We start from the raw sequence: 24,692 nt of genomic DNA on the forward strand, positions 1-24,692 counted from the left end.
ATATCCAAAGCCACTGCGCCTAGGCCCCCAGCGGTATTCAATTTGAAAATGGCCCGGCAACAGTAATCAGGCACATGTAACAACCTCGTGTATCAGGCTAGCGCAGGTTCCGAAATCAAATGGCGCAGTCAGAGCCAGTACTTAATGAAATCAAGCCTCACTGCCACATGGGCTTTGTCATTAGCAAACAATCTGTGTCGAAGGTAGGCCCCAGATCAGACGCTCCTCAAGACACCAACTCCCTTCCACAGGCGTCGGGCAGCTATCAAGGCTCTCTACGGCTTCTGCACACAATGATTTCCAGTGCCCCAGCCACCACGGGGCCGCCGCCACACTGTCGCCGCGTACCAGCCGTCCCGGTCCGCACCCCTCCCCCGCCGGCCGCAGTTCTCACAGCGCAGCCCAGTATGGCCTAGCGCCGCCTCCGCAGCCCCGGACTTTCCCAGGCCGCTGCCCCACTCACTGCTACCAGCAAAGGCGAGCGCAGGAACCGGTGACAGCCGTCCCTCGCTGTTACGGGCCAGAGCACCTCCGCTTGCCTCCAGGATCGTCTCTTCTCACCTCCGCTACTCCCAGTCACTGTGCCATACGCCGCAGGGACGCTCCACAACCGCCAGGCTCCGGGAGCAGCGAGCAACCGCGGTTCGCCGCAGGTCGGCTCCCGACAACACGAGGCCGATACCCAGCAGAGAAGCCAAACACCAGTATGCGCCTCAGAAGTGGACTCCGACGTCCAAAACAGCTTCTATCAACGCCGTGTGATATCAAGCACACGCAGTCATAAAGTTGGTGTGTGGCAAAGGCAGGATGTGCAGGATAAATTAAGGATATTTGCTCGGTCCGGCAGAGCCTCACATGAGTGCGGCCATCTTGCCTGGCGCCCTCTAGCGCCCCCCCCCCCACTTCTTCTTACTTTGACGTTTTCTTCACGCCATGGCCACCCATGAATGTTTAATACGTTAAAATAATTATTAATTCAGAACTTTACTCCCAATTATCATGCTTGGCAAAATGTTGAACTTGGTTCTGTCTCATTTGAACTTGAACTCTGCGCTCTATAAATATTGCCTCCTATATTGTGCATTTTCCGATCAAGGGAGGGTGTAGTGTGGGCTAGGCCTAGTTTGCACACATTGCTATGTTAGCATGGTTTATTAGAAGTTAAACGCCATTTTACCTTTTGCTGCTTTTGCACACAACACTGCATATAACTGTTTTTGTAAGTTAGGCTGCGCAAATGACTTCACATGAGAAAGGCTTGTTTGTGACATCCCTAGATTCACATCGTGACCCTAGTCTGCACAGTGAGTGCTGAAGGCTTCAAGGCTATCATAACAAGGTAGCTGTTGTTCGAACTGATCGGCTAACGTTTTTAGACACAACACATGGCAGCTGCGAGCCAACTGAAATTCTGGCGCCTTTATTATTGCACTGCAGCCATGATTTCACGTACTTGGAAGATTTTGAGTTTTAAGTGATGCAGAGAGCTTTTACTGATCCTGATGTGATTTACTCTTGCTGAGCTGAGAGGTAATGGGGTCCCCCAAACAAAACTAAGAGACCTTCTGTTTATAAACATAGTTCCTAGATAGGGAGGGTGTTATATGTAGGTGCTAGAAGACCTGTTTTCACTATCATTGTAATATGATTTCTCTATTTGTGTTTTATGGAATTGTAACAATGCTGATCATATTATTTCTAGTTATATGTCTGCTTATGTTGGCAAAGATATTGCACCTGAGAGCACGTAGTTAAAATAAATATTTTAACCTGACCCGTGTCTTATTTACTCTTGTTGTAAACTGGTATGAGAATATAACGAAAGAGTGTTCTCACTTCCCACCGTTCCTGAGTATATACTAAGTTGCATGTTCTGGGTTGTCTAATCATTGGTTACTTTGCTATAGGACGAGGAGCTAATGTGACACTGATGCTAGCTGGTTGGGGTTTTCTAGGTACTGATGTGAGTTTTTGGTACACCGCAACTCACTGACGTCCTGGGTCTCTGTGCACGGTTCTGTGTAGGAGCAGAATCCTTGCAACAAAACCCTGTCATGTTTGGTATCAAACTTGTTGGAATCATACCCCCACACCGTTTGGTGTTGGTTTTATGATGATTTCCTGCACCTTATAGCTCCTCCGGGAGGCCCTCAGTGCTCCCGGTACCCGTCTTTCAGAACCGGACAGTAAGCAAGTGCTGTTGCCGACCAGAGAGAAGTTTCTGCTCTTCTGATGCTGAGCCAAGGGTTTACTGTGTTTGGGCAGGGTGGCGGAGCTTGCTTGAAGGGCACATTTTGTACACTACGGTTCAAGCCAGTTCAGTGAACCATTGGCTCCCGCTCTTCTGTGAATCTGGACAATGGACATGGGAGTATCCTCCCCATTGTCCAGCCCCTCCACTGGGAGGGACCCCTGATCATCCCAACCCTTTCCTAAGGGTACTTAAGAGCTTACCCGTGGGTGGGTCCCTAGATTCATCGTGGGACAAGATTAAAATCACATACCACTTCAACTTTGACCCTCTGGACTTCGTTGAACTTTGTTTGGGAACCAAGTCTGCTCAGGGGAAGATTCCTGCTGCTCCTGTTCTCATCAACCTGCTCGTCTTCTGCAACATCTGAGTCTGTGCTCCATACAGGTTCTTCACCAGACTTGTGGACCGCCAAGACACCTGAAGGAATCAACCTTGGAGTGAAGGAGCCACTCCCCTGCATCTGCAAGCACAACAACGCAGCTGACTTGTCTGTGGATCCTGGGCTCCCAGAGACTCTGAAAGGCTCAGCAACACAGGTGTGGTTCTGCAACTCCCTCGAGGCCTGCAATGTCTTCTCGCAAAGTTTGAGACCAGTATCCCTCACCAGAACTGCTGGAACAGAACCCCTGTGCAATGTGCTGACTTGCCATTGCCAAGGCTTGTTAACTCTCTACTCCAGAGAGCTACGGGCTCCAAGAAGCTCAGGCCTCAAGCAACTCCTGCAGCCAAGACCTTCGCCCTCACTGCTTCCTGTGCACCGTGGGCCTTCTTCATTGGTGAGCTGCTCAAGGTCTTTTTGCGACTCCTGTGCCTTCGGCCTGTGGGTCCACTTGAGATTCTTCTTTGGGTTTAGTGGCCTCCCCTGCTTGTTTGGGGCCTCCTCAGACTTACCTGCTTCTGGTGAGTCGCTTTGACCTTGCTGGTCCTGATGCTGCACCTTTTTCACCAACCACGTTGGTTGCTACTGACAAGGAATTTTGGTGCCCCTGCCAGACACTGACCTCTTGGCTCCCAATATCCAACCTGGGACAGCTTGTAACCAGCTCCTGGTCTTCCACAGTGTTGTATGGTCTGCACAGCTGCAACTTGAAGGGCACCGTCAACCTCACCTGCATCTCTGACATCGGTGGGCATTCGTCTTCCGTGCCTCCTGGTCACTGCTGAGTGGAGTAAATTCTGTCCCCTCTGCTTGCAGGTTCTTCTCACCCTGAATCCACCTTTGGGTTCCACCCAACTCCTTTGTCTTCTTCTCCAGCTGCAACTTTCCTAAAGACCTCCATTGTGGTCTACCGTGGTTTCCAAAGTCACTTGACACCTATGCCCCCAGCTTCCCTGGTGTAGGTATCCTGGTTCCTGGGGTATCCACAAGTGGGATGACCTGCCAACCTTCCATCTTCCACTGGTTTCTTCAGGGTCCATTGGGAAGGGTCCTTTTTCTTTAAAATTGTGACTTACCCATTGACATCTGTTGATAACGCAGTTCTGCACACGGCCTCCGTGGGGTTCCTAGGTGATGATGGACTGACCAAGAAGGAACATCGGCTCCTGGTAGTGCGTGGAACAAAGAACATAAGATGAGACCAGTACTTTGTGATCTTAAGGAAGACACCCACTAGCCTATGCCTATCAGCGTCCTGGTTGTAAAAGTCACTTTTGGTTCAGTTGAAACCAGGAAAATACCATCAACCAATAAAATGAATATAACATGTTTGTAAACCATAATCTCACCCGTTGCAACATTTTAGTGCTGAATCACATGTTTATTTTTTACTAAGGTTAGTGGTACTCCTTTTATAGACTTCAGAAGATTGATAGCCTTACTGGATTCCTGAGGTCAAAAGCAGATTTTTTGAGTAGATACATTAGTCCAGAGAGCCACCAAGAACAGCTCGAAAATGGTGATCTATTATGAAGAGACTTGTGGTAATCTAAAAGTTTAAGTTGTCAAACTCTGCTTTTTGCATATCTGTGTAGATGACGACTAGCAGTTCTGAAATTCCACTCCCTAGTCTCCATCAGTTGAGCACCTATAACTTTGTGTGTCTCAGAGAAGTAGTCCAAATTCATGCTCAGCTCAAAGCTCAAGTTCGAGTATTAATTTATATTAAAATGTCACCTATGTATTTGAGCGCTACGAAGCCCATTAGCACCCCCAGAACGACCAAACTTGGAACCATTGGTAAATCCTGAGACATGCTGATATCTATAGCGGAGTATAAGATTTTTGGGGGATTAACATGTGGGAAGCTAAGTTTCCCCTCGGATTCCCTGAGTTGTACAAGTCCACTTCTTTTTGAAATTGGTGTAATACCTGGCTGACAAAGTTCGGACTAACACTATTCCCGAAAATTTAGAAATTCCATTTGTGAAATATGCGCCACTCGCACTGCGAGCCTATGTAATCTAATACTAAAAAGCTCCAAGAAGTTACATTTTTTCTATGCATAATTCGAGTTGCAAGCTTTTTTACACCATGTTAGACTTCCCAGCGAAGCATTGTTTCCTGTAGTGGTCTAAGGGGTATAATTTGTCATGGGTCTATTGACTTACATTGGTTGGTGAGACTTAAAGCAGCTTTGACCTATGACTTTGAAGCTTTTTTAACACCGCTCATATACTACTCTTTTTTTGATGCATAGGTTAGCAAGAAGAAATGCACGTAAACCAATCTAACTTTCTCTTCATTGTTTTGTTTCAGTGCCATCACCAGTCAGCAACTTCATCGTAGTCAACAGGAGCGAGACCTCGCTGACACTGCAGTGGATGGCACCCAATGACACATATCAGGACAAGTACAGATATAAGGTCATGGTGGGCTCCACACAAAATGAGATCTTTCAATCAAATGTGACTGGTGGAGGTCAGCAGAGAGGGACCATAAGAAGCCTTTCTCCAGGGACATCATATGACCTCAGTATTTACAGCATCACAGCCAATGACATCCAGAGTACCCTGAAGACTATCCCTGCTGCAACAACCAGTAAGTGCAAGTTTGAGGATTGCGTTGTAGGAAATTTTCTTGTGCTGCTTTGCAGGTATATCTATATATATAAAAACGAAAGTATGTCTGTTATGCATTACTACACCATTCATCTGATCGCCATGAAACTTTGGGAAGTTGTTGAGTACACTCCCGCAAAGGTTTCTGGCAAAAATTGTTTTTAAATATCGGCCCCCCAGGGCCCACATAATCTTTCAAATACTGATGTACGCACCAGATGGAAAAACAACAAATTGTGTATCCACAAGCACTCAAATAAATAAATAGAATTAAAATACCATTCATCCAATCGCCAATGAAACTTTGGGAAGTTGTTGAGTACACCCCAGCGAAGGTTTCTGGCATTTTGTTTTTTTTTAAATATCGGGCCCCCCAGGACCCTCTTAATCTTTTGAATACTGATGTATGCACAAGACGGAAAAACAAAAAATCGTGTATCCACAAGCACTCAAATAAATAAATAGAATTAAAACAGCATTCATCCGATCGGCAGGAAACTTGGGGAAGTTGTTAAGTACACTCCCGCGAAGGTTTCTGGCATAACATTTTTTTAAATATCGCCCCCCCAGGGCCCTCATAATCTTTTGAATACTGATGTTCGCACAAGATGGAAAAACAAAAAATTGTGTATCCACAAGCACTCGAATAAATAAATAGAATTAAAACAGCATTCATCCGATCGCCGGGAATCTTTGGGAAGTTGTTGAGTACACTCCCGCAAAGGTTTCTGGCCTAACTTTTTTTAAAATATCAGCCCCCCCAGGGCCCTCATAATCTTTCGAATACTGATGTACGCACCAGACGGGGAAAAAAAAAACTGTGTATCCACAAGCACTCGAATAAATAAATAGATTTAAAACTACACTTTGAAATGTTTTCCATATTAAAATGAATAAGTTTCAATAAAAATGACACAATGTAAATTGAATGTTATCATAACGAGTTTCCTTGAATTTCCTTTCTTCTGAGATGGCAGCAACGCGTAAGCATGGGCGAATTTTGCGGATCTCGCGTTCGCGAATTTTGCGGATTTGCGGATTCGCAATCCGCAAAATCTGCGAATTCCCGCGAATTTGCGGATTTCTTTTTTTTTGTGTTCGCCCGTGTTTCTGCCAGTTCGCGAGGGTTTTTACAATTTCGCAATTTGCGAACTTACCTGTCGGGTCGCAAGTTTTGCGAACTTGTTGTTTCTACGTGTCCAGCCTGTTTGGGACACTCTTCTTCATCACTGCCACTCTCTGTCACCACTGCCACTCTCTGACTACTCATGCCACCCTCTGGCCCACCCATGCCACCCTCTTTTTCATCACCACACCCTCTGGTTGTCCAGTGTACATTATTTTCGGCAAAGCAAAGCACACCTTCCCTGCCTCAAGTGACCTGAATTAATTTGGGGCTGATTAATGTGTCACAGAATATTTTTTTAGCTGGCACCTGCTTCCTTAGTGCGCCCTGATTCGTGATCTTTTGCACTTGCTAAGTGCTTTCATTGTTGCAAAATTAGTTACAACACCTGCCCTGCCCCAACTGACAATAATGAATTAGGGGCTGATTAATGGATTTTAACTTCCAGCCTGGCTCCTGCTTGTCTCCCTTAGCTGTAATTCAGGACCTTTGAGGCATATGTGTAACTATTCTGAGGTTCAGAGCAGGGTCACATAATAGTTTCAACTGGCAACTGAACTCTGGAGGGGCCCCTCAGGAAGCACTACAGGAAATGGCTACTAATGATGTGCCTGAACTTTTGAACCTGGTAAGTAGTTACTTTCAGTTTTGCTAAGATCGTATTTCTGCAATTTTGCACTTATTCGCGGGGCGCGAACTCACGCGAACAGTGCGAGCAGTGCGAGCAAAATCCGCTGCTCGCGGATTTGCGGATTTTGCGGGAAATTCGCAAATCTCGCGGATTGCGGATTTCCCGAAAATCCGCAAAATCCGCGAGCGTAACGGATTTTCCGCCCATGCTTAGCAACGCGCGACGAGTAAGCTAGTAGGTTATAAATGAATGAGTGAATGTGATTCATACATCATGTTTGGCATATTCAGAGGAAGTGCATGTGCTCTCAGTGGAGGCAGTAGATCCCATGGAGAGGCATGATCCCTTTACTCAGCCTACTGTGTTGTGGCTTCTGTGATCTGATATTTGCACTAGTGCTTCTATTGATGTGCAGTGAATGAAGTTTGGCTCAATAATGTGTAAATCGTGGCTGGAGGACATCTTAGGTTGATCTCTATGCACAGTGCCTAAGATGTGGATAGTGGACTAACCTTGCAGTTGTTTCTTCATGCATGGGCACATCACAGTGTGTTTCTGAGTGTATCAGGGCATTTTTCTACATTCACGTCGCTTTGTGCATGATCTGGCCATTAGATATTGACTTTCACTGCCAAGGACGTGTGGCTTTAGTTCTGAACTATTACAGTCTGGCCACTCCACTCCTCTTTTCTCTCTTTGGGCCTGATGGCAATCATCAGATACTGAGAAATTCTGATCAGCATTATTCCCTGAGCTGCTATTCTACCCTAGGAATGGTGACCCTCTCTTATCTCCTTCAATGAAGTTTCAATTTGTGGAGGTTTGTGAAACTCGGGATGCGAGCAGGTCCTCATGCCAGCTCCACCTGCAACAGTTCTCCTGTTCTCCTTGCCCATGGTCCACTACCATCTGCTGCCTTAGGTGTATGCCTCCTCTGCCTGTTCTCTGCAGTGCTTAATATGTAATAAAATAAGTGCCAGGTCCCTTGTAGGAGGCTGGCTTAGTATATGGTGCACACTTAGGTAAGTTGGCACCCTGCACTAATCCAGACAACCCTTATGGTGATTTTAGTGGTCTTAGACAACCTTAGAAAGCTCTCTAAGTGCAGCTTTGGAGAGCAGCCTTCAGGCTTAGTCCAGAAGGAGTGTAAAGCAGCTTGTTTTACTGGAACATAATCTTATTGGCATAGATTAAGTGAAAAAGAACCATACAGTATATTTATAAAAATAGGTATTTATTATAAGAGACTTAGTAACACATACAAATATCTCCTATCCGGAGATATACACAATGCACACAGTACTTTGCAATACAAATAGGTATGTAGCACAAATACACAGTGGTCGCCAGGGGGGCACCAAACCATATACTAAAATAGTGGTATGTGAACCACGACTCAAGTCAAGAGTATACCCGGAAGACGTAGAAGTGCTGGGGACCCAAGGACCCACCCGAGGTAAGTAACCTGGAACCCCACGGAGGCCGTGTATAGAGTGGGAATATGACAGCGTTCTCAATTCAAGTCAATGGGTAAGTCGCGGTTGCAATTTTAAAGAAGGAGCCTTCCCAGTAGACCCAGAAGAAACCCCATGGAAGACAGAACCTATCCCAGGGAAGCCCGGTGCATAGGTGTGAAGTGGCATTGGACACCCAGTCCAACTCAATGGAGAACTTCAGGAAGATGCCGCTCCTGGAAAAGGTGGAAGAGTCCAGTGGAACCCAAAGGAGGTTCAAGTTGAGAAGTACCTGCAAGTAAAGGGGACAAAGTCTATGCCACTCAGGAGTAACCAGGAGGCACGGCAGACAAATCCCCACCGATGTCGGGTGTTGCAGGAGAGTTGAAGGTGACATTGGAGCTGCATATGTGTGGACCAGGCAATGCTGAGGAATACCAGGAGCCATTCACAAGTTGTCCCACGTAAGATGTCGAGAGTTGAGGGGTCTGTGTCCGTCAGACACACCAACAAGACTTGGCAACTCCAAACAGCGTGGAAGGCAAAAAAGGTTTGGTGTCGAGACCAGCAAGGTCAGAATGACTCACCACAAGCAGGGGAGTCAGAGGAGGCCCTGAGCAACCAGGGTAGCCCACTGGAGTCAAAGAAGACCTCCAAGCGGAAAGACAGGCCGGAGGCACTCAGGTCGCAAGAGGACCACGAGCAGCTCACCAAAGTTGCAGGCCCACGGTGCAAGAGATGTAGTGAGGACGGAGATCTTGGTCACAGGAAATGCTCGAGAGTGGGGCTATTTGGAGCCCAAAGATCTTTGAGGAAAAGAGCCAACAAGCCTTTGCAACGACAAGTCAACACAGTGCACAGGAGTTCGGTTGCTGTGGTTCCGACGAGCGATACTAGTCTCAAACTTGGCATGAAGACAGTGCAGACCTCGAGGGAGTTGTAGAACCATGACCTGTGTTGCCCAGCCTTTCGGTGTCCGTGGGAGCCCAGGAAGAGCAAACTGGATAGCTTGATTGCGGTGCCTGCAGAGTAGGGAAGTGAATCCTTCACTTCGAGGAAGATTCCTTCAGGTGTCTTGGATGTCCACATGCTTTGGAAGGTTCCTGTATGGAGCACAGGCACTGGCGTTGCAGCAGACGAGCAGGGCAACAAGACCAGGAGCAACAGGAGTCTTTCCAGTTGCAGCACTAGTGCCCAGAGCGAAGTCTATTGAAGTTCAGAGTACTCAGACGGTCGAAGAGGAAGAGGTATCTCGATCTGAATCTTGTCCCATGCCAAATCTCCATAAGGGTTGTCTGGATTAGTGCAGGGTGCACACCTACCTAAGTGTGCACCATGTACTAAGCCAGCCACCTACATTGGTTGCAGCAGTGGGATTTATAAGGGTACACCAGTATCCAATCTGGGATGTACCCAAGTACTTACCAAATTAGAGGAGACAGCACAGAGACTGATTGAGTGGCAGGATCCTAGTCAGACTAGTCAGAAACAGCATAACACCAGGTAAAAAGTGGGGGTAACCATGAAAGCAGATCCTATTTTCCTACAGTCCTCGTCAGGAGGCCTCTGCTGCTTGCACCACCCATTGCCACCAAAAGACTTTAAAAGTGGCTTGAGTGGCAGCTATTAGTTGTTTTTAATGTATATTAATAAACAATTGCTGTTCTGCTCTGCTCAGCTCAAAATTATACAAACAGCACCACCAGGTGGCAGCTGTCATAAGTGCTGGTGTTGACAATTAAGTGCCAAGCACACGAAAGCACCAACTCATACTAAGCACTGGGTTTCTGCTTGCTTTTCTGCCCTCTACATTTGCCTCTCTGCTCGTTCTGCCCATTATTTTGCCTCTTTCTGCACGTTTCTGGTCTTTATTTTTCCTCTCTCTGCTTGTTTCTGACCTGGCTCTTCAACGGAGATGTCACATCCACTGCGCCTAGATACCCATGAGGGTGACAGTGCTGTGCTATAATAACGCTGAGTGTTTGTCACATCAGTAAGAAGGGCACCACCGGGTGGTAGTGCTTCACAGCTCCAAACCATCTCCCTCACCACCAGGACATAACTTTCTAAAAAGCTGGGCATGCACTTGAAGCAACCACCTCCATGTTCTCAGCCCACCGGGACATCCCCAGACTGACATTGTCTGTAACAAATGAGATTATTAGGGGGTGTGGTTTGGAGCCTGAGCAAAATGGTGGTTCTCTTCTGAGCTCCAGTGTATCTGCCAGTGCTCCTCCGCATTTCAGTATGTTTCACTTCTGCACCTATACCAGATTTATGGGGAAATAATTAAATCCTCGGCACCTTTACTCATCAGCTGCAGAAGTGAAGAAGCAACTGTGAATTTTTAATAAAAAAATTTAAACTTTATTGTTTAGTTGATTAAAACCATAACAATTTGATGTATGCCGCACAACAGGAATAAAAATGTATAAGATTATCTTTAAAAATGAGTGATAAACAGGCTTATGGTAAAAACGGAGGGTAAAACTCAATAGTTTTCCTACTGTTATTTACATCACTATAAGGATCATTGAGGCAGAAAAAAATAAAATAAAATAAAAAAAGTTCAAATCATTAACAGTTTAAAATCTTCATGTTGCTTTATACATTTTTCAAATGCCTGCAGAAACTTCACCAGCAACTGTGGATTATGCTAGTTGATGTGCGCAGTGGTTCCTTCATGACCTCTATAAGTTGGCGGCACCCAACTCCTAGATTTCCCCGAATGGAGGTCTGAAGCTCTATGACCAGTGAATACCCTGTCTTTGTGCTGATGCTGCTTCTGAACAAGGCTCCTGACCCAGTATTGTGCTGTCCTGGATCTCCTTTTGGCAGTAGGTGTGACACAAGTGGAGAGGCCTCAGGCCCTTTTTGTGCCCCACTCATTTATACCATTTCGGAAGACCGCTAACAAACTCGGCAGCACCCTACTTAAGAAATTGCATCAGTCTATGTCAGCGCAGTCCCTGTAGTGTCTAAAGAGACAAATGTATCTCCTGCTTGCTCCTGTTGTCATGGTATGTGTCCATGAGGATTCATTCAGGGCAGCTTATACATGCTCGAGCTTGCCACCATATCATGCTCCGGCCTTCTTTTGCTTCACCACTTCTAAGGAGACCCTCTGAACACCTGCTTCCTCTGAGAGTTCATTCTATTGAATTGTAAGCAGGATAAAGTCACTGTGAGCCCTTCATAGTGCACCTGTCCATATTATATGCTGAGTCACTACAATGTGCACTAATCTGTAGACTCATTGGGAAGAAGAGTTCCCAGTGGCGGAGCGTGGGACTACAGCTGATGCTGGGCTGACCAGGAAGCAACATCGGCTCCTGGTGGTGCGTGAAACAAAGAACTTAAGATGAGACCCGTACTTTGGTTAAGTTGCCACACATCTTCCCTGTCTCTGTTCTTGCTGATAGCTCTCTCTGTGTCTATACCCACTAGCGTTTGATGAATAGTACAGCTGAGTCATTATACAATTCCAAGCTTTCACAGTGCGCTTGTACAATCTCCTTGCAACTTGGCATTGTGTTGTCCATTGTAATCCAGTTTCTATGTTTATGCTCTTTCTCAATCACAGACTCTAGCTCATTTGATTGCTGAGCTTAAACACACACCATATCCTTGTTTCCAGCGGCCTCTATCTCTTTTTTTTCAACTATACTCTGGACAGGGGTGCCCAACCTTGCAACTCCTGGTACTATTCATGCCGCTCCACATCATGGCAGACTCTAAGGATCCTAAAGGGTACTCTGAAAAGGGCAAAGCAGGAACCGCCAACTTCAAGATAAGGTGGATCATGCATCCATGTTAAAAGCTATTCTGAAAAATGTAAACAATGGTACATGATGTATCCCAGAGCACTAAGACTAACAATGGGCCTATTACAAGTCGAGGTGGCGGGAAAGACATAAATGTCAGACTCACTAATGCAGAGAGTATTATCGCTGCTGTGATATTGTACCTTACTTGGGTCATCTTCCCAGTCTCATTTCTATATTCTTGCTGTTTTATTGGTTCCTTGAAGCCCTGGGGGGGCGGGGTCCTTTTGACTGGGTTTACTCACAGTTCCGTTCAATAGACCTTGTCTTTCTGGGAATCCCCCACTCTATGCTTGGGGTGGTGTTTCATTTCTTGTATTTGCGTTCTATTCTGTATCTATTTGTCCTATAATGTTTTTAGGTCGAGCATTCGAGACCTCTTGTATATACTTTAGTATATACTTACTTGAATGTGGACACGAGTCGGACGCGTGCTTTTTCAGTGTCAGATTTGTCCTTGTAAGCGTGCTTTTGCTGCTGGCTGTTTACTGTGAATGTGTGCGAGCGCTTTCGCTTTCGGTTATGTCCTTTCCCTCACCCGTAGCTGTTAAAACACTCTGCCCCTGGCCCACATCAACCACATCGTTTTAGTAATCGCTGATGTTGCTCCAAACGTACTTCATAAGACCCTCTTCTGTATTTGGGCATTCTTCCCCGTGGTTACCGACTCTTGTTCCCCCAACCCGTTATTTCTTCCTCGTCCATTATTATTAACGCCTCCCAGCCTCCTGCTACCTCCTTCGCCTCACTGTGCGCCCCCAGTCCTTATGTCCTCGGACCCCCCTCATACTGTTGGCACCTGACAATCAGGCAGTAGGATAAGTCCCGCCGGCTCTGCCCCTTCGCTTTCAGACCATGGTTGCTTACCTCCCCCGCAGGCTGAGCTCCGGCTTTCCGGTTCCGAGAGCTGCTCCTTGGCCCTAAGTCCCGGTGAGTCACGGCCCCTTTAGGGCTGGGCCACAGCAGCCTGGAACAATATTGCTTTCCTTTCCAAATATTTTGTGATACAAAGGTAAAGTGCCAGGCAGTATATTTTTTAACTCGTTTTTCTCGCTGTACGTTCATTTCCTTTTGTGTCTCTCCTGGTTTCATGATGCAGCACTCGAAAGTCCCTTAGGGTATATTCACGCTACACAAAATGAATACGCTAATAAAATAGAATCATGTTCTATTATTGTGACCAGAAAAACATGACGCTTCAGTATATTCGTAAATTATGTAAGGAAGAAGCTGTCTGCACGCCACTGCAGACTTCCTACTTAGCAAAATTCTTAGCTATGTATGAAGTTTGAATCAGCAACTACAACACATCAGATACAAATAGGAATAAACCTATAACAAGGGGTAGTAACTTTCTTTCACGCCTTTAATATCTTGCATTTACAACGTGTGAGTAACGCCACCTTGTGGAAAGTACTAAAATGTGTAGAAAGGAGACAACAGAAGAATGGATGTGTAGAAAGGAGACAACAGAAGAATGGACTTCTTGGGGGTGTTTGTCCGGCAAAATGTTGACCTCTGGTCAGTGAGAAACCATTGACAAGTTCCCCACTGCATGTGCCTTTCCCTGAAACACGGAAACTGTTTTTTGCTGAAGGCTTGGTATATTTGACATCTCTATAAGTCCGCTTGAATGTGCTTATAAATAGTGCACGCTGTTTAAATGGTGGCTATCGTCCGTGTATTTATTTGGGAAGTCTGTCCCTCACATTTGGAGGTAACCCAGCAACATGACGTTAAGGATTGTCATGCAGTTGGAGTCAGATTTAATTTTCATTATGCATGTTTCAAATGTGACTTTTATGACTTGCCATGTTTTCTTTCTTTTCGTAATTGGTCTGTGCTGGTGGCCTTAGCTGTTCCTTGTTTTTTATAGTCATTAATTCGCGGTAGCAGGACAAAGACACTCCCTGCCATGGCTTACATCCACAAATAGATGTATTTCGCCCCCATCCTTCCCACACAAACCTTGTCTTGCTTGATTCACGTGGCTCTTCTTTATAGGACTAGAAGTCTAACAGGAACTATCAGTACTGTATTAAAACGGCCTGCGTGGCATCAAGGTGTCTTCTCACAGTACCAGTACTCAGCGAAACACACCTTGATAACCGAGGAAAGATGTTATTCCCTTATCTCATCAGGCTTGTGAAACAGCCCTCCTCCCTCCCGGGGTGCTGTTCTGAATTAAGACACGCACTCTGTTGTCAGACATTCCTATCAGGTTAGAGGCGTTATTCGGGATAAGAATCTCGACCTACCCAAATCTATCACCCTTAATCTATCTATCTATCTATCTATCTATCTATCTATCTATCTATCTATCTATCTATCTATCTGTCTGTCTGTCTGTCTGTCTGTCTGTCTGTCTGTCTGTCTGTCTGTCTGTCTGTCTGTCTGTCTGTCTGTCTATCTCTATCTATCTATCGCCCTCACTCTATCTATCGCCCTCACTCTATCTATCGCCCCCCTCACTCTATCTATCACCCTCACTCTATCTATCACCCTCACTCTATCTATCTATAGCCCTCCCTCTATCTATCGCCCCCCTCACTTTATCTATCACCCTCACTCTATCTATCGCCCTCCCTCTATCTATCGCCCTCCCTCTATCTATCGCCCTCCCTCTATCTATCTATCGCCCTCACTCCATCTATCTATCGCCCTCACTCTATCACCCTCACTCTATCTCCCTCACTCTATCTCCCTCACTCTATCTCCCTCACTCTATCTATTGCCCTCACTATATCTATCACATCACCACAGCATCACTCAGCACCACCACAGCATCACTCAGGGGCACATTATGTGCTACCAAAGCATCACTGAACGCCACAGCATCACTCGTCGCCACCACAACATTACTCAGTGCAACCACAGCATCAATCTGTGCAACCATTCAACAACAACTAGTTCAAATATGTTCTCTCAATGTTTCAAGCTTTATTACAAATGTCACAAAAAGATGTTAATATTTCACTTCTGTTCTTGGATTTTTTGTCACAATAAAATACACTGAACATAATCTTCACAAAAGTTATTTACAAAAGTTTAAGCTATTTCCATTATAAATTACAATAACTTTTATTTAAGTACTAATTATAAAAAAAATTAAAAGCCATTGTTATTTGCAATATCAATACATCTAAGTCACGTAAATAGAACACATATTGCATTACAAATGCTATAGGTGTCACATTTGCGAAAGTTAAAACTATTGGCATTTTAAATAACAAAGCTTTTAATTTCGCTATTTTCAAAACCAACACATAAATGAATAATTTGTCATTTACAAGACCAATAGCTCAAACTGTCCTAATGCGAGACCTATTGCATTGCAAATGCTTGTTCTCTCATGCTTCCTGTTTTCCTCCTATATGTGTTCTATTTTGGGCTGCTTCTTCTTACTCTCTTGCTGCCTTCTCCAATATTCTTCTATTCTATTCTGTAACACTCTCAGCAAGTGGCTTAGTGCCTACGTCACCCACACATTTCAGCTCATTCAGACTCCTTAAAACGATATTCATTCCCAGAAACTAAGGGTACTTTTCATTGATAGTCCACTATGGCCTACCTGAAAGTAATATTGCTTAATATCAAGGGCCTTAACCATCCAGTGAAACAAAAGAAAATTTCCGACTTCTACATAACCATAAAGGTGACATTGTTTTTCTTCAAAAAACGAAAAATAGGATGTAAAGATGCTCTTTCGTTGCGCTATGGCTCGGGCCCATGACTTGACATGTTCTGCAGCGATCACAAATAAAATTGGTGTCATTACCCTCATCTTCTGGCCTATCCATCATTGCATCGAGACTAGATCATGAAGGAAAATGGTTAATCACTAGACTTAAATACAGACCATATAAGGTCTAAGCTATACACATATATGCCCTAACAGAGATAATCCTTCAATTTTGGACTTCATTAAACTCTAAACTTTCTCTGGTCCCTCCTTCTTCCCATATTATCCTATGTGGGGACTTTAACCAATGTATACATTTCCAGACAGACTATTTGCTTTTAAATACCGACCACCCAGAGCTAAAACAAAAACGTTGCTTAATCTCTGCTCTTCCCACAACCTCATGGATTTTTGGCTTTTTCCTATAGGTAGCGACTTCACCTTCTCTTTTCCACCACAGAATAGTTTTTGAAGGGTTGATTATCTACATGTAAACGCTTCGCTGCTTCCAGAGACAGTTTGTTCATCAATTGAACCCATTGTGGTTTCTGATTCTGCAGTTGTCGTCAAAACATTTCGTATTTTACCCCCCCAAATTAAAACCCACTTGGCGCATGAACAGCAACATTTTAGAAAGTGACTTCAATGTGCGTGAATTAAAACAACCATTAGAACTCTTTATTTAGGAAACTATTAATTTGGTGTCCTCTCCAGTTATGCTCTAGGAGGCCTTATAATGCTGAGGTCAGGTGGCAGATAATGAGCTGCATGGCTAAGAGAAATAAGGTAATACAATGCACCCTGAATTCCCTGTCTATTAAAATAAACCGTAAATCCAAAATGTACTGTTCCTGTGGAAGAAGGAAATGAAAAAAGGGTTGGTTGGAAGTGGATAATCCCAGGGACTCTTTGTGATTGTTCCTTGATGCCCTCACATATCAAACTGTATGGAATGCTTCAAACTCTTCATCTGGCAGGTGCTGCAATGCCCTACGGGCTGTGCGAAATGGCTATTTCGGAGATCTTTTAAGTAGTTTGGTGTAATGACGAAGGTATGTGTGAGGATGTGAAATGTGTATTGGAGAGAGTGCAAATAGAGTGTTACAATAATTTAAGTTGGCTAAGGGATACCAAACTAGTTTAAATATGATGGTTCCCTTGGCAAAGTAAAAAAAAAATGGAAAGGGCCATCATGAGGGCTCAATGGACCAAGACAGCCTTAATGTATATGTACGGTCAGGTCAACATGTTTCACGCCTGTTGGTTCAACCAGATCCTTGGCATTTCTTCAGGACCTGGAAGATCCCTACTCTACACCTAGAGAGTGATGTGAAGTGCCAGGGACTCCCGTGTTAGGAAAATACTTTTACGATTGTCCTACCCTTTTGAATCAATCTGTCAGACCCCTTAGGTCAAAAGCAGAAAGTAGCATGCTGCTGCTAAAAAATCATGGTTCTGCGCGGAAGGCACCAGAGACCTACCCCACCCCTGCTCGCTGTTCTTGGCACTACACATCTCTTTCGAGGTGTAGGGTAGGGATCTTCTAGGTCCTGAAGAAAGGCCAAGGATCCAATTGGACCAACAAGCATGTTTCCCGTCGACCTGACTGCACATACATGTTAAGGCTATCTTGGTTTATTTTGCCCTCATGAAAGTCCCTTTTCCATTGTTTTAACTCTGCCAAAGGAACCATCATATTCAAACCAGTTTTGTATTCCTTAGTCCGTTTTCATTAATTTAAAACTCTATTTGCACTCACTCCACTCAACACATTACACATCCTCACACACATCTTCATCATTATGGCTAAATACTAAAAAGATCTCCAATTAACAACCCTCTTGCGGAGCCCATAGGGCATTGCAGGGCCGGCCCAATGAAAAGCAAGTCCTAAGATGAATCACAACATTGATTTGTATATGTGAGGGCATCAAGAAATAATCCACTTTCAACCTAGCCTTTTTTACTTTCCCTTCATCTACAGGCACAGTACCTTTTAGATTTACTGATTATGTTTTAGGAGCTTGGGAACTGGACCTTACCAGCTTGCTGTCCCTGATAATACATATGGAACCAAAAACGTATGACCAGATCCTAGCTAAACATTTGGAATCATTTATTACCAAGTAAATTCATGTCTCTCAGTCCGATTTAGTCAAGGGCAGGCTACTGATTGATAAAACTCGCAGCTTTTGCCACTTCACCGAAAATCCCTTGATCTCTGAATCAGTGTTTGTTGCAATAGCTTTAGACGCTGAAAAGGCCTTTGATAAGGTTACTTGGCGACTCTTGGAAGCAACGCTTTGCCAATATGATCTGGGCACTTCTTTTTTAGGAGTGATTATGACCTGAAAGCAAACCCTTTGGGCAGTATCAAGATTATTGGTTCCACCTCAGACTCCTTTACCCTCCAACAAGGTACCCCTCACGGCTGCCTACTGTCTCTTCTTTTATTTCTTCTGGCAATAGATCCTCTCCTTCTATAATCAAACAATTCTTCTGATATCAAAGTTTTTAGCATTTTCAATGAAGAAGCTGCCACCCCTGCCATTCTTAAATATCATCCGTAACTTTTCTGTTTCCAGGATACTCCTTAAATATAGCTAATGCTTAGGTTCTCCCTCTCAACTCTCTGTCTCCCCCTCTGTATTGGTAACGCTGGACTACATTGCAAATCAAAATATATTAAATACTTAGGTATCCTGTTCAGCATTGACCTAACAGAATCAGTTCAATACAATAAACAAAATAACCTAGAAAAAAATTAGAGATCTACTGACTTCTTTGTTTCTAAACATATTTATGGGTGGGGTAGATTGGAAAAATTAAAGATTATGTTTGGTCCATTAATTAGCTTCCTATCTAGTGTGTTGCCAATACACCTCTCCACTTCTTTTTTTTCTCTGCGGTTCACAAAATTACAACAGAATTTCTTTGGAACAATAAGAAAGACAGAATTTAATTTAAAAACTCAGTCTCAAATATGGTGAAGGTGATTGTAATTTACGAACCTGGTGTAATCACCAGACGGCATACCATGCTACTCAGGGTGCTTATTGGCTAATTTACAGTATGTCTCCTCATTCCCCGTCGCTAGTTACTGAGCGTCATCTATACTCTCCCCACGTTGTAGTACCACTCAGAACGATGCCATGTCATAAGTTTGCCCACTCACAGCAGATGGTTCTAGGCACTGTTAAAGCATTACAATTAGTAGTCAGGCTTATGTCTTCACCCATTAATAAATCTACTTTCTTGTCACTATGGAACATTAAACTACCTTGGGCAACAAACTCTTCTGCCTGTAGCTCTCTTTGGACAGTGAATAGTATATCTCTCATCACAGAGCTTTACCAAGACTCTGCCAATCTTCAGTCAAAATGTTTTACAATTTTTTGCGAATGAATGTGGAGATATCCAAACTCGGCCCTCTATCTAAACCAGTATTACTAATAACTACCCTTACTGGCTTTGGGCAGGTCATAGGGCATTAAAGATGTATGCATTTCTGAGCTCTAGTAAAAATACTTCATGTGCTCCCAATCAAAGTAAATTGACTAAACTTTTCCAGAATATTGGGAGATCTGCTCTTGAGCCCTTCATAATAAAATAATCCCTTGATTTACACAAATTAAACTTTTTGAAACAGCTTATTATACTGGTCCTAGAGAAGCTGTCCAAGCTAAAAATATCAGACACTGACAGATGCTGGACTTCAAAGATTTGAAAGGCACTCTTAAACCAGTTTTTACCTGTAAGGAGCTTACTCCTTACTGGAATGAAATTCAATTGTAGTTTAATAATATCATATAACTATGAATTGTGCTAGTGTGCCCAGTAATACTTCTAGATCCAAATACAGTACACAATAACCTTGATCTCCTGGAATCTCTGCCCTTTTGGATCTCCTACTTACAATCACGATCAAAGTCATTCTCATAGAATGAAAATCATTGAATAATGTCTCATTCCACACCTGGTAGACTTGGGTTAAGTACCTTAGTACAGAGAATGCATGCAAATCTTTTGAGTGCCCCTAGAATCTTGCAAAAAATATACAGCTCACTCGATAAATGTATGCAAGTCACCTCTGAGGTCTAAAATCAGCCAACTGTATTACAAACTCAGTTAGGTATCATACAAACCTTCTTAATGTCCTCAATTCTATCACTTGGTGGGTTCTTTTCTATCTCTTTCCCTCACAATTATGTCCTTTTCTTTCTCAGTTTTACTTTTCCTTCTTTCCATTTTTCTTCTTTATTTGTAATAGTAATACCTCATCTTCTCATTCAGCATTTTCTGTTAGTCCAAATGCCCAATGTGCATGGTTATACTATGCTATAATATAGGTAATCAACCCTTGGTTCATCACTATGTGTATAATGTATACACAAACTAATTTTTCCTCTGCACATTTCATAAACCCAATCATTATTGTGTGATACTTGTACCTCTTTATTGACTCAACAATGACAATGTTTGGTTGTTGGACTTGGCCCTTCTGGCAGGTTCACCCCTAAACTTTGTACTTTGATATGTGACTTGGTGTTGGTTGTTTTTGGCTCCTGCGCACTTTAACACTGTTTCCCAGTGTAAAATGCGTGCGCACTCTGAGTGCATGTTGTGAGATTGGCCTGCCCTCCCATAGGAATGTATGTGTCCATGGTAGTTCCTGATGTGTGGGGAGTGCAGGGTCGAGTTTGGTATGTGCGAACTCGTGAGATTAAATGCTGCGCGATGATATGCGCCGATTTATTGTGTCTAGTATGGAAGTGACACTTCTAGAAGTTGGCATGTCTGTGTAATAAATGTGAATTGACTGTCTGGCTTGTGATTGGCTGAGCTGGCTGGTGTGCCTGGCTCCAGGAGTCAGGATGGGTCTGCCCCAGTGGTGAATGGAGAGATCTGCATGTTGATGGGAGGGAGGAGTGCACCTGGGACCTGAATAGGGCTGGGCCTTCCCTACACAATGCTGGCTCCGCCCCCTGTGGTGCGACTGATGTCCCTAGCCTGTCCTGTGAATGGGGAGAGCGGCTGAGCACAACAGAGTGCTCCAGAACCAGCTGCGTCTGGTTTTCCCCCTGCCCTGCAGCTACGACAAAGGATTTCTGGGTATAAGAGAGGGGCTGTGACCCCATGAAAATGTTCTCTCTGTGACCTGACTTGAAGGGACCTGCTGCTGCTGGGTGCCAGGAGGAACCGCCACATTGGACTGCCTCCCTGCTGGAGGGCCCTGTGAGCTGGCCCCTGGGCCCAGCCTTTGCCCCCACCTACCTCCTACAAAACTTTCCTGGACTTTGCCTCTAAAAGCGCCTGGGGAACGCTATATCCTGACTGCTGGAGAAGAGCTTGACTTTTTGTGCTTAGAAGTGCTGTGTTCTGCCCCCAGGAGGGCAGCTGGTGCCCGCAGCGAGCCCGGGCCGGGCCAACACGAACCAAGACCACAAGGACGTCCCCCCGGTGACTGGGACCCGAAGTCCAGTGCCCAAAGACCCTACTCGCCGAACCAGCCGACGCCTGCAGACTCAGAACCAGGGGTCACCCCAACTGCGACCAGCCGAGGGTAAGCTTTTCTGACCCATAAAGACACCCCTGCACCTGGCGCCCTGCAGCTCCCTGTGCCTCCCTTTGGTGGACCTACCTGTGCTCCAAGATCTCAACTTACCTCTCGAAGTGTTGGTCGCCCCTGGAGAGTCACCGTCCCCGAGCCTGCAGCCTGTGTTCCTTTGTCAAGATCCTCATTGGACAACATTGAGCGCCCGACGGCTCAAAAGCACCCTGCACCCAGCCGCCCGAGTGCCGCTGGCTGTGTCCTAATCTACTTCCCCCCCTTGCCCTGAGCAAGTGACCAGGAGCCCAGCTCCCACGGCCGTGTGGCCTGCTAGCCAGCAGCCACCAACCGAAGGCCCCCTGCCTCTCATTGACTAACATTGGGCCTAACTACCTCTGCACCCGGCCGCCCCTGTGCCGCTGAGGGTGTACTAACTGTACCTACCTGAACCTGGGGGATCCCTGAGTCTGTGCCCAGAACCTTACCTTCACCAACCAAGTACTCACCTGGAGGCCGAAACTTTACTTATCTGCCATTGGATAACATTGACCCATTTTTGACTTGAAAATTTTCTGTGTGAAGTTTTGAAAACTGAAAATATTCCTATAAAATCAGCCAAAGTCCGAATCCGAAAGTACTCGCCTATGGCCAGGAGAGAAGCCAGTACTGTACCTTTCAGCCCAGTACTGAACCACAAAAGTAATCCCTAGCGGGTTTACTAGCAACTTGTATTTTCTCCGTAGGAGCCCATTGTCTGCATTTCTATGAAATGTCTTTAGTGTCGACTTTTGAAAACTGCAAATATTCTTTAAAAATTGTACGAAATACTGAAACGCAATTACCTACCTGTTTTGTGTTATGCCCCCAGTGCTGGCCCTAGGAGACTAGTGCTGGGTTACAAAAGTAACACAATCGTACTTTACCTGCAACCTGAATTTCCTCCCGTTGAATAGCATTGTCAGATTTACCTCGAAAAGTTTCTAAGTGTGAACTTTTAAAACAGCTTTATATTCCTGAAAATTCTGCATAGTAACGAAAACGTTTTTGCTAATCTGGTTTCTGGTTAGACCCCAGGACTGAATCTTAGATCTAGTCCTGGGACTACCAAAGTAATTCCTAAAGTAATCAACTGTACTTATCTATGATAACCATTGAGCTCAATGCTAGAGTATGATTCAGAACTATGTTGCTTACTGCTTATACTGTAACTGTTGTGTGCACAACCTTTATTGCTTCCTTGCAAAGTAATTTCATGAGAATACTCACCTCGAGAAAAGTATATTTTTATAACTGTTGGTTCTAAAAATAAAACAACTATATCTTTGGATATACAAACAATTGGCCTTGAGTTCAGTCCTTGAGTGTGTAAAACATTTTGCTGACTGAGTGTGTACGTCAAATGCTTTACACTGTCCTCTGGTACTGACTTACTGCTCGAACAAGCTATCCCTGTGGAGAGTAAGGTCAGTTCTGACTTTAACCTCTGTTATACCTCTGGGGTTGGTGGACTCTATACACACTGTACTTCCTTCTAGTCCAATATATACGGAGCCACTTTCTCACACCTATACCTTTGTGTGCCTCAGAGAAATCCAAATTCATGCTCTGCTCAAAGCTCAGGCAGAGGTTTGAGTTTTAATTTACAGATATTAGGATACCACCTACATATTTGATGACTACCATGTCTATTAGCACACCCGGAATGATCAAACCGAGAACCATTGGTAATTCCTGTGGCGTGGGAATATCTATTGAGAATGTCAGTTTTTGGAGGAATAACAATTGGAATGTTTACCAGTCCACTTCAGCTTGAAATAGGTGCAATGTCTGGCTGACAAAGTCCGGACTAGAAGTGTTCTTGCAACTTTTGGAATTTCCTATGTGAATTTTGAGCCACTCGCACTAAAAGCTAATACGCTAATACTAAAAAGCTCCATAAAGTCCAGTGCTTTCTATGCATAAATTGAGTTACAAACCTTTTTACCCCACTCCAGTTAATGAGAAAATATGCCTTGATTTCCCAGATTTTGCACGTTTGACTTCATAGTGAAGCAAAGTTTCCTTTAGTTGGAGTAAGCAGTAGATTTGGTCATGGGTCTGGTGACTGTCATTGGTTGACAAGACTTAATAAACCAGCATTGTCCGATGACTTTGTAGCTTTTTCTAACACCGCTCATATACTACTCTTTTTGTTAGGTGTAGACTAGCAAGAAGCAATGCACATAAACCAATCCAACTTTCTTTTCATTGTTTTGTTTCAGTGCCGTCACCAGTCAGCAACTTCATCGTAGTCAACAGGAGCGAGACCTCGCTGACCCTGCAGTGGACGGTTCCCAATGACACATATCAGGACAAGTACAGATATAAGGTCATGGTGGGCTCCACACTAAATGAGATCTTTCAATCAAATGTGACTGGTGGAGGTCAGCAGAGAGGGATCATACAAAACCTTTCTCCAGGGTCACCGTATGACCTCAGTATTTACAGCATCACAGCCAATGACATCCAGAGCACCCTGAAGACTATCCCTGGCGCAACAACCAGTAAGTGCAAGTTTGAGGATTGTGTTGTAGGAAAGTTTCTTGTGCTGCTTTGCAGTGATCTATTATATAAGTGATCGAAGGAGTGTGATTACTATACCATGGTTGTCCTACTGGGAGGACGTGCCTGTGCTCTCTGTGGAAGCTGTGCATCCTATAGAGAGGCCCAATCCCTTTACTCAGCCTACAGTGGTGTGGCTTCTGTGGTCTGATATTTGCACTAAGGCTTCTATTGGTGTGCAGTGAATGATGTTTGGCTCAATAATGTGTAAATCATGGCTGGAGGACATCTTAGGTTGATCTCTATGCACAGTGCCTATGATGTGGATAGCGGACTAACCTTGCAGTTGTTTTTTCATGCATGGGCACGTCACAGTGTGTTTCTGAGTGTATCAGGGCATTTTTCTACATTCACGTCGCTTTGTGCATGATCTGGCCATTAGATATTGACTTTCACTGCCAATGACGTGTGGCTTTAATTCTGCACTATTACAGTCTGGCCACTCCACTCCTCTTGTCTCTTTGGCCCAGATGGCAATCATCACAACCTGAGAAATTCTGATCAGCTTTATTCTCTGAGCTGCTATTCTACCCTCGGAATGGTGACCCTCTCATATCTTCCTTCTATGA

The 24,692-nt window shown here is 44.5% G+C and overlaps 1 protein-coding gene across 4 annotated transcripts in view; it reads left to right on the top strand.

Moving 5' to 3' along the window:
* The window catches only part of PTPRH (protein tyrosine phosphatase receptor type H), a 723,213-nt gene that overhangs the window by 350,035 nt on the left and 348,486 nt on the right, over nt 1–24,692 (top strand). For all 4 annotated transcript variants that reach the window (XM_086930309.1, XM_086930310.1, XM_086930312.1 and 1 more), the window contains 2 exons: nt 4,953–5,234; nt 23,784–24,065. In XM_086930309.1, the coding sequence (XP_086786435.1) occupies nt 4,953–5,234; nt 23,784–24,065 (564 nt within the window). The remainder of the gene's footprint in view (nt 1–4,952; nt 5,235–23,783; nt 24,066–24,692) is intronic.

Source organism: Lissotriton vulgaris, chromosome 7 (assembly GCF_964263255.1).
Source record: "Lissotriton vulgaris chromosome 7, aLisVul1.2, whole genome shotgun sequence".
Classification (NCBI taxonomy): domain Eukaryota; kingdom Metazoa; phylum Chordata; class Amphibia; order Caudata; family Salamandridae; genus Lissotriton; species Lissotriton vulgaris.